Below are 16,942 nucleotides of genomic sequence, written 5' to 3'. Positions count from 1 at the left end.
TGGAGAGCACTCCTTCCGGGGACTCCCTCGTTCTGCTGGGGGACTTCAGTGCTCATGTGGGCAATGACAGCGAGACCTGGAGGGGCGTGATTGGGAGGAACGGCCCCCCTGATCTGAATCCGAGTGGTGTTTTGTTGTTGGACTTCTGTGCTCGTCATGGATTGTCCATAATGAACACCTTGTTCAGACATAAGAGTGTCCACATGTGCACTTGGCACCAGGACACTCTAGGCCGCAGTTCGATGATCGACTTTGTAGTCGTGTCGTCGGACTTGCGGCCGCATGTTCTGGACACTCGGGTGAAGAGAGGGGCGAGCTGTCCACTGATCACCACCTGGTGGTGAGTTGGCTCAGATGGTGGGGGAGGATGCCGGTCAGGCCTGGCAGACCCAAGCGTGTTGTAAGGGTCTGCTGGGAACGTCTGGCAGAGTCCCCTGTCAGAAAGAGTTTCAGCTCCCATCTCCTGCAGAGCTTCAACCATGTCCCGGGCGAAGTGGGGGACATTGAGTCCAAGTGAGCTGTGTTCCGTGCCTCTATTGATGAGGCAGCCAGCTGGAGCCAGCTGTGGCTGCAAGGTCATCGGTGCCTGTCGTGGCGGTAAACCCCGAACACATTGGTGGACACCGGCAGTAAGGTATGCCGTCAAGCTGAAGAAGGAATCCTATCGGGCCTTTTTGGCCTGTGGGACTCGAGAGGCAGCTGATGGGTATCGGCGGGCTAAGCGGAGCGCAGCTTCGGTGGTCACTAAGGCAAAAACTCGTCCATGGGAGGAGTTTGGAGAGGCCATGGAGAATGACTTCCGGAAGGTTTTGAGGAGATTCTGGTCCACCATCCAGGAGGGGAAGCAGAAAATGGATTGATGGATGGTTGTCTGGTATTGGTACTCCCATCTCCTCCTCCCAGACTGGTCTCAGGTGAGTCAGTTGGTCAGGTCTAAAGGAGTAAATGACGTTGTAGATCACCGAGATGGAGCGTCTTTGGACAGGGTTGAAGGTAAGCAAAAAATCAATTGGGGACCCAGGTGGGTGGTTTGGTGGAGTGAGGGTAGGGGTTTTGTGAGACATTATGAATCTTGAGAGGGAGTCGAGCAGGCAGAAGGGACTGTAGGGAAAACTTTAAAGAACGACATTCTATCTGAGCCCATGAAGGACCTGTGTCCGCTCCTCTGTTGAGCCAATTAGGAAGTTTGTTAATGTTACATGCCCAATGGACAGTGCGAGGCCGCCCAGTTTTTGGGGGACTTGTAAAACAACTATTCTAATACAGGGTAGGTTATTCACCCACAAAACCTGCAATATTATCTGAAAAAAAAGTCTTCTCATAAAATTTAGAATATGTTGAAACAAATAAAGAAATTTTGAGAGAATCACCATATTCATCAGGTTAACTCTGCCAGCTAGGGAAAGAGAGAGAGCGAACCAGTGAGTCATAGGAAGCTTCCACTTATCAATAAGAGGGTGAAAATATTTGCTAAAAAAGGTCCCCAAAGGAAGTGGTGATGAATACACTAAGTATAGAAACTCATCTGAGACCATTGATTTGGAATCTCCCTAGCTAGTCAGTTGACGAGAAGGGACTTGCTTTTACAAAAATTTAGTCTATAACCAGAATATCTGCCAAATTGGGTTGGAATGTCTACAATAACTGGGATGGATGAAGCCAGGTTTGACACACTTGGTCATTCACGTATAGAGACAGTTTATGGGTGATACCATTCCTGGTGATGCCCTCAACCCTTCCCTCACCCTGAAACCAGATAGCCAAAGGCTCGACAGCTGGGTCAAATAGGAGGTGGGAGAGGAAGCATCCCTGTCTGGTGCCCGGAGAAGGCCAAAAAATGGCAACCTACAAAAAGGTTTTAATGTTTTCAGGTCAGTATTGGAGAGCATGTTGTGTGCGCCTACTCCATTCCTCTCTGTCACATGCTTCTACATGGAAGATGATGAGCAGAGAGATGAAGAGGAAGAGCCCAGTGCATCATGGGATGTCCCTCAGCAGTGGCAGATGGCAGCATAAGTAAATGATGGCTAGCTATAAAAATTTATCAGAAAGGAAGATTTTATGAATGAATGCATGAATGAATGAATGAATGAACGAACGAACGAATGAAGGAATGAATTAATTTTGTCATTGCACAACAATTACATCAATAATCATTGACAGTGAAATTCTTAGATCCAAGGTTCTCCTAACAAAGCTAAAAAGAATATAAACCACATAAAAATAGTCAAACACAAAAAGCAAGAATACTGCAAATAAGTTATACAATAAAATATAAGCAATAAAAAGATGTTGTTATTTAAAGGTGACGTTGCTGCTAACAGCATTTAGAAGTCTTATGTCCTGCAGTATGAAGCCGTCCCTGAGCTGGTGGGACGGGTTTGAATGCTGCCAAACCGTCGGCCAGAAGGTAGCAGATAAAACAGTTTGTGAATGGGGTGGCTGGGGTTCTTAATGATTTTGGTGGCCTTCCTCCTACACCGCTGGGTGTAGAGGTCCTCCATGGATGACAGGACCGTCCCTGTGATGTGCTGAGCAATTTTCACCACCCTCTGTAAAGCCTTGCCGTGGGGGGCGGTGCAGCTGCTGTACCAGGCGGTGATGCAGCCAGTCAGGATGCTCTCTATGGTGCATCTATAAAAGCTGCAGAGTATCCTTGAGTCCATGTTGAGCTTCCATAGCCTGCGGTCTGGCTGACTTTGTAATAAAGTCAGTGTGATGAGTCCAGGTGAGGTCCTCACTGATGTGAACCCCAAAGAACCTGAAGTTGTTGACTCGTTCCACCATAGCCCCGTTAATGGAAAGGGGGGCATGTTCCTCCCTCTGCCTCCTCCTGAAGTCCACAATCAGTTCCTTAGTTTTGTTGACGTTAAGATGGAGATTGTTGTCCTCACACCAAGATGTCAGGCCTCTGACCTCCACTCTGTAGGCCGTCTCGTCATTACCGGTGATCAGGCCAATGACGGTCGTATTGTCAGCAAATTTAACGATGGTATTGAAGCTGTGGGTGGCTACGCAATCATGCGTGAACAAGGAGTACAGCAGAGGACTGAGCACACAGCCCTGGGGGGTGCCGGTGTTCAGAGTCAGGGTGGAGGAGGTGGTGCCGCCCATCTGCACCACCTGTGGTCTGCCTGTCAAGAAGTTCAGGATCCAGTCACAGATGGCGCTGTTGAGCCCGAGGTCTCTGAGCTTAGTGAGAAGTTTGGAGGACACAATGGTGTTAAATGCTGAGCTGTAGTCAATAAACGGCATTCTTATATGTGTCCATCTGGTCCAGATTGGAAAGGGCAGTGTGGAGGGTGAAGGCGATGGCATCTTCATTGACCTGTTGGGCCTCTAGGCAAACTGAAGTGGGTCTGGGATGGAAGAAGTAATGAATGACTTGACTAACCGCTCAAAGCACTTCATGATGGTGGAAGTGAGTGCTACTGGGCGGTAGTCATTCAGGAAAGGATTCTGGTTCTCTTGAAGCATGTGTGGACTACAGACTGGAGCAGTGACATATTGAAAATTTCTGAAAAGACATCTGCCAGCTGGTCTGCACACACCTTGAGAGCTTTGCCGGGGATGCTGTCAGGTCCAGTCGCCTTATGTTTGTTTATCCTTTTTAAAGTTCTGCACACGTCTGCCCTGGTGATCACAGGTGGGCAGTGGTCCTCCTGAGCCTTTTGTACCTCTGTATCTGTAGAGGTGCTCTCAAAGGGGGCAGAAAAGGTGTTAAGATCTTCAGGCAGAAATACAGACATCACCTCAGTACTGCTGGTCTTCTTTTTGTAGTCAGGAAGAGTTTTTAATCCGGCCCACATGCTCCTGATGTTGGAGTGTTTTAAGCCTGATCTTAAAGGTAGAGAGGGCGTCTGCCTCCCAACCCCAAACTGGGAGCAGGTTCCATAAGAGAGGCGCCTCCCACTGGACTCTTAGAGACTCTGGGAACCACAGCTGACCTGCAGTCTGCGAGAGAAGAGGTCTGGTGGGAATATATAGAACTGTGAGATCTTTGATATAATAATAATAATAATAATAATGCATTTTATTTCTTGGCGCCTTTCAAACACCCAAGGTCACCGTACACAAAAATAAAAAATAAATAAAAAGACAATAAAAACATAAATTACATAAGAGTTAAAAGAGATAACGGACATTGATATAAAAATTACACAAAACAGTCAGTATACATGGGTTATAGGGAGTATGCCAGTTTAAACAGGTGGGTTTTGAGTGCAGATGTGAATGATGGAAGGGAGTTGATGTTCCTAATCTCGGATGGAAGTGAGTTCCAGAGCTGGGGAGCAGAGCGACTGAAGGCTCTGCTCCCCATGGTAGAGAGACGGGCAGAGGGAACAGTAAGGTGAATGGAGGAGGATGACCTGAGAGCACGGGAGGGAGTGGCAATATGGAGGAGATCAGACAGATAAGGAGGGGCCAGATGGTGAATACCTTTGAAAGTGAGGACCAGTAACTTATAGTTAATTCTGTATTTTATTGGGAGCCTGTGGAGTTGTTGAAGTACAGGGGAAATATGTTGAAAGGAAGAGGTGCGAGTCAGGATACGAGCAGCAGAGTTCTGGAGAAGCTGCAGTTTCTGAAGTGATTTATTGGAAAGACCGAAGAGGAATGAGTTACAGTAGTCGATGCGGGATGTGACAAGACTATGGATAAGGATTGCAGCAGCATGTGGAGTGAGTGAAGAGCGTAGACGATTGATATTACGAAGGTGGAAGTAGGCAGACCGAGTAATGCTATTGATGTGGGCTTGAAATGATAGGGTGCTGTCGAGAATGACGCCGAGACTCTTGACCTGTGGGGAGGGGAAAATGGTAGAACTGTCAATGTTGATGGAGAAACTGTGAGACTTGGTTAGAGTGGAGGGCGTGCCGACAAGTAGAACTTCAGTTTTACTGCTGTTGAGTTTGAGAAAATTGGAAGAGAACCATGCTTTAATTTCCTGGAGGCAGTCGGAGAAAGAGGAAGGAGGAAGAGAGGAGTGCGGTTTGGAGGAGATGTAGAGCTGGGTGTCGTCTGCGTAGGAGTGGAAGTTGATATTATGTTTACGGAAAATGTAGCCAAGGGGGAGAAGATATGTGATGAACAGAAGAGGGCCCAGGACTGATCCCTGGGGTACACCGGCCGAGACAGGGAGTGACTCTGAAGTGTGGGTCTTGAGTTGAATAAACTGTGTGCGGTTAGAGAGATAGGAGGAGAACCAAGTGAGAGGAGTATGAGAAACACCAAGGGCTGCCAGTCTATTGAGGAGGATGTTGTGTGAGATGGTGTCAAATGCTGCACTGAGATCTAAGAGGATGAGGATTGTGAGAAGACCGGAGTCAGCTGCCATCAGCAGGTCGTTGGTGATTTTTAGCAGAGCAGATTCTGTTCTGTGAAAAGGACGGAAGCCAGACTGGAATTGTTCATAAAGGTTATTGTTAGTGAGGTGTTTGTGGAGCTGAGAGGCGACAACCTTTTCCAGAATTTTGGAGAGAAAGGGAAGATTAGAAATGGGATGAAGGTTATTGAAGTCAGATGGATCAGCACCAGGTTTTTTGATGATCGGAGTAACAGCAGCTGTCTTGAAGGCTAGTGGAACATATCCGGTGGTGAGGGAGGAATGAATGACGGCAGTGATGTGAGGAACCAATGACGGGAGACAAGCTTTGACTAGGACTGTAGGTAGAGGGTCGAGCAGGCAGGTGGAAGGTTTGGATTTCTGAATCAGTTCAGAAATATCAGAAGGGGATGGAAGAGTGAAATCTGAGAACGGGTGTGGGATAGAAAGAAATGGAGGTAGAGGGTCTGTGATGGAGAAAGCAGCTCCTCCAGTGGCAAGCTGTTGATGGATGTCAGAGATTTTTGAGGTAAAGAAGGACAAAAGGGAATTGCAGACGTCAGTTGAGTAAAGATGAGGAGGGAACATGTCCGGAGGTTTGGTGATATTATTGAACAGTGAAAAGAGAGATTTGGAATTTCCTTCATTAGAGCAGATTAAACCAGAATAGTATGTGGATTTTGCTGAAGCAATACAGTCCTTATACAGAAGAATGTGGCTATTGTACATGTCCTTGTGGATGGTGAGTCCAGTTTTCTTGGAAAGGCGTTCAAGCCGGCGTCCTTCGGCTTTAAGTTGGCGCAGGGTGGGAGTGAACCATGGAGCAGAGCGGGAGAAGGAGACACATCTGTGTTTTAGTGGAGCAAAGATGTTTAGAAGGTTCTTGAGGTTGCCATTGTATTGAGAAACTAAATTATCAGGAGTGGAAACATTGCAGGGAGTTGGGAGGTTATTTATGGCAGAAGACAGTGTGTCAAGATTGATATCCTTAATTTTCCTGAAGGAAATTAAACGGGGAGGGTGGGTTTTATAAAGAGACACACTTATTTTAAAGGAGATTAATTTGTGATCGGAGAATGGAATGTGATGGGCTATAGAATCTGTAGGAATTACACCAGAGCAGCAAACCAAGTCCAAAATATGATTTTTGGAGTGAGTAGAGAAATTTATATATTGGTGCAGTCCAAAACTGTTTAGACAGGAACCAAAGTCTCTGGAAAGAGGATTATTGTCCTTGTCCATATGAATGTTGAAGTCACCAAGTATTATCAGATTTGGAGAGAGTGAGGATAGATGGGCCAGAAGAGCAGCAAAGTCATTCAAAAAGCCCTTGTTGGGTTTAGGTGGTCGGTACACAATACATAGAATAATAGGAGATGAACCAGAGAGTTGTAAGGCCATGTATTCGAATGAATTAAGTGCCAGAGCCTCAAGTGGCTTTACTTTCCACTGCCGGCGGTGAATCATCGCGAGACCACCCCCCCTACCGGAGCCGCGAGGTTTACACATGTAAACAAACTCAGGTGGCGCGGATGAGTTCAGATGAATAAAGTCATTGGGCTGTTGCCATGTTTCAGTTAAACAGAGAAAATCCAACTTACAGTCCGAGATGAGATCCTGGATGAGATCCCCCTTGTTTGTAAGAGAACGGATGTTGAGCAGACCGAGGTGGAGTGTGGTGACGGGGTTAGCCAACCTAGCCAGGCGGGCTACCACAGCGTGATCAGCTGCACGGCAAATCCTCAGATTCCCGGGATTCACCCCGCGCCGACGGAGTCGAGGAGAAGAGGAGCGGCGGGGTTGGCCCACAAAGCCAGCGACAGGTACAAGGCAGACATCAGGAGGATCCAGGGAACGCCAGGGCACCGCATACGATCCAGATCCCAGTTGGAAAAGCGAGGAGAAGCGAGCCAGGGATGTCTTAAGCCTCACCAGATGACCACCGCGTTTGCCGCGTTTGCGGGAGCATCTCTGCCGCAGGAGGAGGGCCGACGCCCTGAACAGGTGAGCCGGAATGCCCGATAGCAACGGGGGGAGAGTTGTATGATGGCTGTAGCAGACCCTTGATGGAACTCCAGCATTATACTGAAGTTCCAGAAGAAACTTACGATCATACATCAGCAGACATTCCGAAAGAAGCGAGCCCAAGCATAAAATCAGCAAAAACTTAAACCAAAGGGAGAGCAACAGACGAGCAGCCACGTACACCGGCGCCATCTTTCGTTGGAACCTGCTCATGGAAAGGTTTATATGTGAGGAGAAGAAGAATTTTAAATTCTTTCCTAGATTTATCAGGGAGCCAGTGAAGAGAGGCTAAAACTGGAGAAATATGATCTCTCCTGCTAGTTCTCATCAGAGCCCATCAGAGCAGTATTTTCGACCAGCTGGAGACTTTTCAGGGCATATTCGGGACAGAACATTAATGAGGAATTGCAGTAATCTGGAAAGAGTGAAGGCATGGACTATTTTTTCTGCATTACTCTGGGATAGGGTGTCCCTAATTATTGCAATTTCACGTAGGTGAAAGGAGCCTGTTCTAGAAATCTGTTTTATAAGAGAGCCAAAGGACAAATCCTCATGCCTCACTGTAGCACTGGAAGCCAAATTAATGCTATCCTGATTAAATACATAGCTAGACAATTTGTCCTGAGTTTTTCAGGTCCAAAGAGAACAACCTCAGTCTAGTATGAATTTAGAAATAGAAAATTCAGTTATCCAGGTCTTTGTCTTTAAGACATCTTTGTAATCTAACAAACTCATCAGTAAAGTAAATTTGACGATCATCTGCATAGCAATTAACATTTATACCATACTGTCTAATGATTTTACCTAAGGTTTTGCATAACATGAAAAGTATTAGTCCAAGTACAGAACCCTGAGGAACTCAGTGACTTGCTCTGACCATGTTGGGTAAGCGTAACTAGTGTTTGGGTTTGTGTTACAGGGAACCTGTAAGTTCGAAAATAAAGAAACGAGCAATGTGTTCAGTCCTAGCCCGTTTCCGAATTGACTCATGATTGAGTATAAGCCCTTCAGGGGTATTTACATAACAGACCATACCAACTTTATTTATTAAGGACTTTAAAACAACCACAGCTGAAAGAAAGTGCTGCACAAAAATAAAAATTCATATACATGCAAATAAAAATATGAGACATAAGAATAGCTAAACCAATTTAAAAAAAAAAAGTCTCACTGGGGTTAAAACCAAAAAATAAAAATGGGTTTTAAGACAAGTTTTAAAAATGGACAGTGAAGGAGCTTCTGTGATGGGTAAAGGCAGATTATTGTGGAGTAGCAACAGAGATGGTCTGGTCCCCTCTGAGCTTCTACCTGTACCTGGTCCCTGCTGGAGCAGCTGGTCTGCTAACCTCAGGGACTGAGAAGAAGCTCAGAGAGGTAAGGCGGGGCAAGGCCAGTTACACACCTAAAAACAAACATAAGAAGTTTAAAATCAACTCTAAAATGGACTGGCACCAGTGGAGTGAAGCCAGGACAGGGTAATGTATTCCCTTCTGTCAGTGCCCATTAAAAGTCCTGCAGCGGCATTCTGCACCAGTTGATGTAACAATGAGGACTGGCTTACTCCTACATGAAGTCCATTAGAGAAATCTTACCGAGATTAAATAAAAGTAAATGGTAAAATGGTAACTGGTCTGTACTTATATTGGGCTTTTACCCAAAGTGCTTTCCATCATACATTACATTCACCCATTCACACACACATTCACACACTGAAGGTGGAAGCAACCAAGCAAGGTGCTCAAACATGACCCAACAGGAGCAATTAGGGTTCAGTGTCTTGCTCAGGGACACCTCGACATGAGCTCTCCGGGCCGGGATCCTTGGGCAACCCTTGGGCTACAGGACGACCACTCTACCCACTGAGCCATGCCGCCCCCTGCCGCATATATCAAAGTTTAAAAAAATGTGGAGAGAAAAGATTTAACTTTTGTCGAGTGCCTTAAATGATAAAAACATGACTACGTCTCTAATTTGGCTAATTTAAAATCCCAGTCCAACTTGAAACCCAGGTTGATAATGGTTTTCTCAAAGTATCCTGTCAGGGGTCCCAAATCAACAGAAGTGGATTCAAAGGAGCCATTTTTTCCAAACACTGTTACCTCTGTTTTCAATAAAATTGCAAAAGTTCAGGGCCAACCAAGCTTTAATATCCTCCAAACAATCTAAGAGTTCTGATCAAGAAGACATTACTCCTCTTTAGTGGCAGGTAGATCTGGCAGTCGTCAGCATAGCAGTGGAAGGCAACTCCATGCTTTCTCAGGATGGAACCCAGAGGCAGTAAATACAGTGAAGAAACAGTGGCCCAAGAGCTGAGCCTTGTGGGACTCCACATGACAGGGGAGCACATGATAGAGTCTAACATACTGACACAGAAGGACCTATCCACCAGGTAAGACTTGGACCAATCAAGTGCTGTGCCATGGATACCTACAAGTTGATTTAAGTGGGAAAGTAAAAGGTTGTGATTTACTATGTCAAATGCAGCAATTAAATTAAGCAAAACCAAAACAACAGTCACCTGAATCACATACTAAGAAGGTGCCATTAATGACCTTTAATAATGCAGATTTAAGAGGGCTTTCAAACCCAATTAAAAAACCCTTACTGTGCTGTTTCTGTCCAAAAACAGTGGTAATTAGGGAAATACCCTCTTATTGAAATTTTTGGGAAGAGAAGAAGGGAGGCCGAGGCCTTAAGATGCCTCATACATCCCCTAAGAGAGAGCGAGACAAGGGCTCAAACAGCCAGGGCTGAGGTTGAGCGGTCAGTCAGGGGATGAGGTGAAGGCTCCACAGGTAGCAACTCTTTCAGTAAAAAACTTTCAAGAAATTGTTACACATCTCATGAGAAGCTTCCAAACATACATTCTGTGGAGGATTAAGAACCTAGTTAATTATGTTAAATAACACACAAGGGTTATGTCGGCTAGATAGGATGATAGTTTCAAAGTGTTTCCTTTTTTTCCTCTTTTTGGTGCTCTGGTACCGATGCCCGCAGCTTCACGTAATTTGATGTCTTCCATCCTCTTTCTGCTCAGCAACACTCCCTCCTGCAGCCCGAGTCCTGTCATTAAACCAGGGCTCAGGTTTAGCCTTAAAGTACTTGGTTTTAAGTGGAACCACAGAATCCAGGCTGGTTTAGAAATACGTCTCAAACCAGGAGCTGAGCTTCTCTGTATCATCGGAGGAAAAGTCTGGGGGAACATGAAGCTGATTAAAAGCAGCAGAGAACTGAGCGGCAAAGGAAGAGTTAAAAGTCCGGCAGCTCCGAGAAGAAGCTTTAACTGCAGTTCGTTTAAAACCAACATCAAATAGAACAGACATAAAATCTAAAAGTCCAGAGTCACAGTGGGACACTGGCAGACCATACGTAAGAACCAGACCCGGTGTGTGGCCATGCTGGTGTGTCGGGCCGGATACACACTGCACCAATTTAGAAGAATCACTGAGGCTTAAGAAGTCCTTTACCAGCAGTTTATCAGGACAACACACATGAATATTAGACTCTCCAACAATAAGAACATGATCGTAGCTTGGCATAATCCCAGCTAAAAAGTCAGAAGTCATCTATAAAATTCTTATTGCACTGGGGTGTCAGTACACAACAGCACAGAAAACCGGGTTTATTCAACTCTCCTCAAATAAGGTTAGTTCAAAGCTGCAAAATGAAGGTTTTAGAATCCATTGCTTACATTTCAAATCCTTTTTGTAGACGATTGCTCTCCCTCCTTAATATCCATGGCAAATTAAAAAAGCAGCAATGCAAAGGTAAAAGTTCCAACAAAACTCCAGATCTTTCAGCCATGCCTCAGTGACGCACAAGAAATTCCGTTCACGGGAGCTAAAGAAGTCCCGAAGAATAAAGGTCTTATTGCCCAGTGATCTGGCGTTCACCAGACCAACCCTGGCAGGAACTGGTTTATAGACTTTTTTCAAATGGGGAGCACAAAACAGTGGCTTCACGTTTCAGAGATTCTCCCGACACAGGTTCAACCGGATGGGGGGTGGGTGAGGGGGCCGATGAGTCTCGCCATCATCAAAGCTGACCAAGGGGGCCCGGCAGGTGTCACCTGGCTCCAGGAAAAAATGGGGCATGGACACCCCTAAAGGTAATATTGTCTTTCCAGCCAGTCCTTCCTTACCACCACAGATAAGCGTGCAGCTTGACTCCATCACGCTTGTGTCTACGTCTTCTATCAGGAATCTTGGTGTCATGGTAGACAACCAGCTGAACTTTAAGGACCATGTTGCCTCGGTTGCTCGATCTTGCCGATTTGCTCTCTACAACATCAGGAGGATCAGACCCTACCTGACTGAAGACAAGGCCCAGCTCCTGGTCCAGGCTCTGGTCATTTTACGCATTGACTACTGCAACTCCTTATTGGTTGGCCTGCCTGCATGCTCAGTTAAACCTCTGCAGATGATCCAGAACGTAGCAGCACGTTTGGTCTTCAACCAGCCCAAAAGAGCTCATGTCACTCCGCTGCTAATCGCTCTCCACTGGCTTCCAGTTGCAGCGCATCAGTTTCAAAGCTCTGCTTCTGGCTTACAAAACAATAACCCAAACGGCTCCGGTCTACCTTCACTCCTTAATCCAGAGCTACACTCCCTCTCCACAGTTACTCTCTGCCAGTGAAAGACGCCTAGTGCTCCCACCACAAGGTGGCGCCACATCAGTAGCTACACTCTTCTCCTCTGTTGTTTCCCCGTGGTGGAACCATCTACCAAACTCCGTCCGATCCGCAGAGTCCTTATCCACTTTTAAAAGCAAGCTAAAGACTCAGTTGTTTAAGGAGCATTTCCACACTTAGCTTAACTCTTCTACTCAGAATGAGTTAGAAAGATTTGTCCAGCTCTTTGGCTCAACCAGGTACTGAAGAAGCTGCTGCACTTATGTCCAAGATGATGTTGTTTGATAAAATCGTGATCTTGTAATTAAGAGAAAAGTACCTGCTAAATGACTGTAGAATAGAATGGAATAGAATAGAATAGAATAATCTACGCCATGGCCATGTCACATTCTTTGTCAAGGTGAACTTCAGTTTTTTGCTGGTCCTGCCAGGACCGGTGGAAGGTTTTTTGTCCACCATTACTAAATAGGACTAGATTATGGCGACAATGTTAGAATTCAACAATGGTATGATATGATTATGTACCAGCATAGACTCTTCTTTTTTTAATGCTAAGAGCACAAATATAAACAAATCTATCGGGGACAGACCAGCAGCCCAGCACACAGGCGCTATCTTGTTTATCACTCAAGACTCATCATTTACATTAACAAACTGAAATCTTTCAGATAAATATGACTTAAATCAGACTAGTTCCTTTAACCCCAATAATGTGTAAAGGTGTGTGTGTGTGAGACGGTGTGAATCTTCAGTGTGTGTGTGGAGGGGTGTGTGCATGTGTTTGAGTACTGTAGGGGGGTGAACTGTAAGTGTTGAACTACAGGGGGGCTGTTGCTTCCACAGCTCTGGGGAAGAAGCTGTCTCTGAGGCTATGTCCACACAGCACTGAAGCCGGTTCAGGTGTGAAAACGTTGTCAACAACTAGAGAAAGGCTTCAACATCCACACGAAACCACTGTAGTACATACTACCAGGCTGTGGGGGGCGCTACGGTGATTAAAGACTAACCCTCAGAGCTAGTACCAGACGTAGCGCATGTGCAGATAATGACATGTCTGCTGGTGATGGTACAGCAGCACTGTGGTGTACCAGCCGAGCATTTTGGTGCTAAAGCTGCACACGAGCCAGGACTGTCTGCAGCAGCACAACACAGCTGGTCACCAATGCCGGGATTGTTGTTGTGTTTGCCGCGCGTTCATCACACTGATATCATGTCCTCTAGTGGTGCTGCTATGCTGTCCTCACAGGACCACAGACGATGGAGGTCTCACCGATCCACCTTGGTACCTGGTTTCAGACATGATCGGTTTCCTGGCTTCACGGGGATGAAAGGTGGATTGCTAAAATACTTTTGCAGTTTTACTGCAATTCGGCTTGTGAGGAAAGCCCCTGAGTCTGTCTGTGGTGGTTTTAATGCTCCTGTCCAGCTTTCCTGATGGAGGCGGTACAAACAGGGCGTTGCCCGGGTGGGCGGAGTCGACTACAGTGCGTCTGGCCCTCTTCTGGACTCGGGCAGTGTAGATGAAGTCTAGATCTGGTAGATGGCGGCCTACAATCCCCTGAGCTGTCCTCACCAGCCCGGCTAAGCTCCTCTGGTCCTGTGCAGCTGCCGTACCGTCACTCTGAGACACAGGATGCCCTCCATGGAGGTTCTGTAGAAGTTCACCAGCAGCTGAGAAGAGAGTCCCGTCGCTTCACCTTCCTGAGGAAGAAGAGCTGTTGTCGGGCTTCTTCACCAGGTGGAAGTGTTCAGTCCAGGAGAGGTTAGAGGAAATGTGGATGTCCAGGAACTTCATGCTGTCCACCCGCTCCACTGCCTCTCCGTGGATGCAGAGAGGAGCATGCTCAGTCTTCCTGGACCTCCTGGAATCTATTAGGACCTCCCTGGTCTTGTTGATAAGAACCAGATTGTTCTTGGAACACCATTTTGAGAGAGACTCTGCACCTTTTCTCTGTAGTGGTCTCATCATTGTTGGATATGAGACCCACCACGGTGGGATCTTCTGCAGACTTCCCAGCCGTTATGGTGGGTGGATGGCGGAGCAGTCCTGTGTGAAGAGGGTGAAGAGGGCGGGGCCGAACACACAACCCTGTGGTGTTCCAGCGGTGAGGATCAACGGTGAAGATGCTGACTTTTATCCTCACCACCAAGACCAGCAGGTCCAGGAGAACAGTGTTAAAGGCTGAGCTGAAGTCCACAAAAAGCGTCCTAACACAGGTGTTGGGATGCTGCAGGTGAGTCAGGGTCATGTGAGGCACTATGGAAACAGCATCCTCCATAGAACGGGTCTCCCTGTAGACCAACTGCAGGCTGTCAGGCCTCAGGGTTCAGACTTCAGGGTTCAGGCCTCAGGGTTCAGAGTTAAGGGTTCAGGCCTCAGGGTTCAGGCTTCAGGGTTCAGACTTCAGGGTTCAGGCCTCAGGGTTCAGAGTTAAGGGTTTAGGCCTCCGGGTTCAGAGTTAAGGGTTCAGGCTTCAGGGTTCAGAGTTAAGGGTTCAGGGTTCAGACATCAGGGTTCAGGCCTCAGGGTTCAGAGTTAAGGGTTCAGGCTTCAGGGTTCAGACTTCAGGGTTGAGGCCTCAGGTACAGGTGGACTGTGTGTTGTTCTGTGTATTGGGTTCTGTTCCCTGAACTGGACTTTCTTCCAACATGTCTGTCTCTTGCATGGCAGGCTAACCCAGGTGAGTTTTCCATCACACCTTGTTTAGACCTGTACCTCTGTTGTTGTTAATGTTGTTAATTGTAGCCATTGGAGACGGACCTGAATTCTTCCACATGTGTACCAGGTTCCATCAACAGGAAGTCGTTAGATGTTGATCTTGTAATAATAACCCCTGTTCTCCTATTTTATTTCTCCCCATTGTTAGTGCTGTGTATCCACCCCTCTAATTTATTTTGATTAATTAAAAATAAAAGATGACTGTATATTCCAGCAATACCTTTTAGAGATTTTTAGTCCAATTGGTTGTCAGTCAATGTGTCAATGTTTGAACTAGCTGGAGGAAGAGGACTGGGTGTTTGTAGGGGGCATTGATGGGGCAGAAAAAGTGAGAAGAAAATAAATTCACTTTATGGTCCAGAAGTGTCTTAGTTATTGGTTTAGTTGTTATTGGTTAGTTATTGGTTTAGTTGTTATTGGTTAGTTATTGTGGGCTGTCCCAGACATCATAGACTTGTGGCTGCTCACGTTTCCTCCTGCGACTGTCTGCACGGCTCTGTGGAGCATCAAGCTGCTTTTTAGTCTGGGTTGGTCTCTGCAAGTGTTTGTTCTCCGAGTTTAATCAGGTTATACATGCAGAGACGAACACATTCACACCATCCTTTCTGCTTTTCAACTACTTCCTGTTAGAGGTGTGAAAGCCTCGTCATCATGCTGCTGCCCCCACCGTCACAGATAACTAGTCCTACTGCAGCAGCTTCACCAGTTAGTTAGGCAGACAGTGCTGTTGTTTTAAATCTGTTGACTTTTCTCATGTTTCCTCTCAGATTTGCTGCCTGCAAGGACAGAGGGGCGCGGCCACTCGTCCCACCTTTGATAGGATCCATATTATAAATCACTACAAGGGCATCAGTGAGTCCTACCAGTCTTCAGATGACCCCCACCTCCAGGAACCCCAGCAAAGTAGCAGCAGACGCATCAAACTGCACCCTAAACTTGGGGACACGGACAGCGAGGATGAAGAGGATGACGGGGAGGCCCTGCGGCTCTCTGTGCCTCAGAGCAGCAGCCACAAGTCCACCACTGTTTGACCAGAGTCTGCTGGGTGGAGGAGCTGGGAGGAGCTTTTCCCAGCAACCATGTTAGATGTGTTTGAGTTTTGAATTTCAAACCAGAAATGTTTCATTTCATATCCGACTTTGTATGTTTGTTGGACGTCAGCAGTGATGGGGTGGGGGGTGGGGGGTCATGGTTTTATATTTTAACAGCATTTTATAACCTCAGAAGTGGATCAGTTATCACCAGGTGTCCATGACGCCCAGACTAGCCTGCGTCTACGGCTAGCTAGCTTCATCATGTTGCACCACCTGGCCTGCAGGTGTGTAAATATGTAAATGTGTTGATCTGTTTCTATTACTGCACATATGTTTAGATTTATTGTGTGAAAAAGGGATATAATTTAAAAATGAAAAAACATTAAAAACCTGTTTTTAGTGCTTCTGAAAGTAAAGCACATGTTCCGAGTCTGGTCCTCCAGAGACCAGGTCCCTGTGGACTTCAGCCACTTTGTCCAGGAAAGATTCTGAAATAAAGATAATAATGAAGATGCAGTTTACAATGTTTTGAGGCCACGTGGTGACACTATGGCAGGAGATGCGGCAGACTGGTGTGAGATGAATAAAATAAAAAGTATAATCTCTGGTGTGAAGGTCATGTGACTGCGAGCTTCTGTGGGACGTTTCATGGCGACGCTGTCTTCCGCTGAAGCTTCCAGGAAGTGATTTCTCGCGGTTTTCAGAGCTGAGCCTCAACTTTTCATCATTTCATGCACAAAACCACATTTTACAGCCACTCTGTTCAACAGCGAAACACCAAGCAGGTTTGTTTTCATCCAGCTAGGAAACCACAGATTTATACAAACGTTCATATTCGTCTTCATTTCACATAAAACTGGACCGAGTCCCATAAACATCGTTAGTTGTTGATTTCATTCAGGTCTTTGTGTGTGGGTGTGTGTGTGTGTGTGTGGTTAAAGCCGATTTAACCGTAGAGGAGAATAACATTATTATTATTAGTAATTATTTATACAGAATTTATCAATTTAAATGGAAACTGAATGAACTCGTCGATGCAGCAGAAACATTGTTTATATAAAGATTTAAATTCAGGATATTTTATTCTGTTACAGTCTCGGATGTTTCTGCTGTCTTGCTGGTGCTGAGCTCCATAACGTCTCCGAACCGGTGACCAAATGCTGCAGTTGCGGCTTTTTGAGCCGATAACAGCGACGGTCATGTAGTCA

General features: G+C 46.2%; 1 protein-coding gene across 5 annotated transcripts in view; it reads left to right on the top strand.

The window, feature by feature from the left end:
- evi5b (ecotropic viral integration site 5b) overlaps positions 1–16,348 on the top strand; it is a 97,987-nt gene extending 81,639 nt beyond the window's left edge. For 4 of the 5 annotated variants that reach the window (XM_042005498.1, XM_042005501.1, XM_042005500.1 and 1 more), the window contains one exon: positions 15,468–16,348. In XM_042005498.1, the coding sequence (XP_041861432.1) occupies positions 15,468–15,731 (264 nt within the window). In that variant the 3' untranslated portion in view covers positions 15,732–16,348. Of the gene's footprint in view, positions 1–14,652; positions 14,663–15,467 lie in introns of all 5 variants that reach the window. The other variant, XM_042005502.1, reaches the window with a different exon arrangement.
- The last annotated feature ends 594 nt before the right edge of the window (positions 16,349–16,942 follow it).

This window comes from Melanotaenia boesemani, chromosome 14, assembly GCF_017639745.1.
Source record: "Melanotaenia boesemani isolate fMelBoe1 chromosome 14, fMelBoe1.pri, whole genome shotgun sequence".
NCBI classification, from domain to species: Eukaryota; Metazoa; Chordata; class Actinopteri; order Atheriniformes; family Melanotaeniidae; genus Melanotaenia; species Melanotaenia boesemani.
This window is presented reverse-complemented; position numbering and strand designations above follow the sequence as displayed.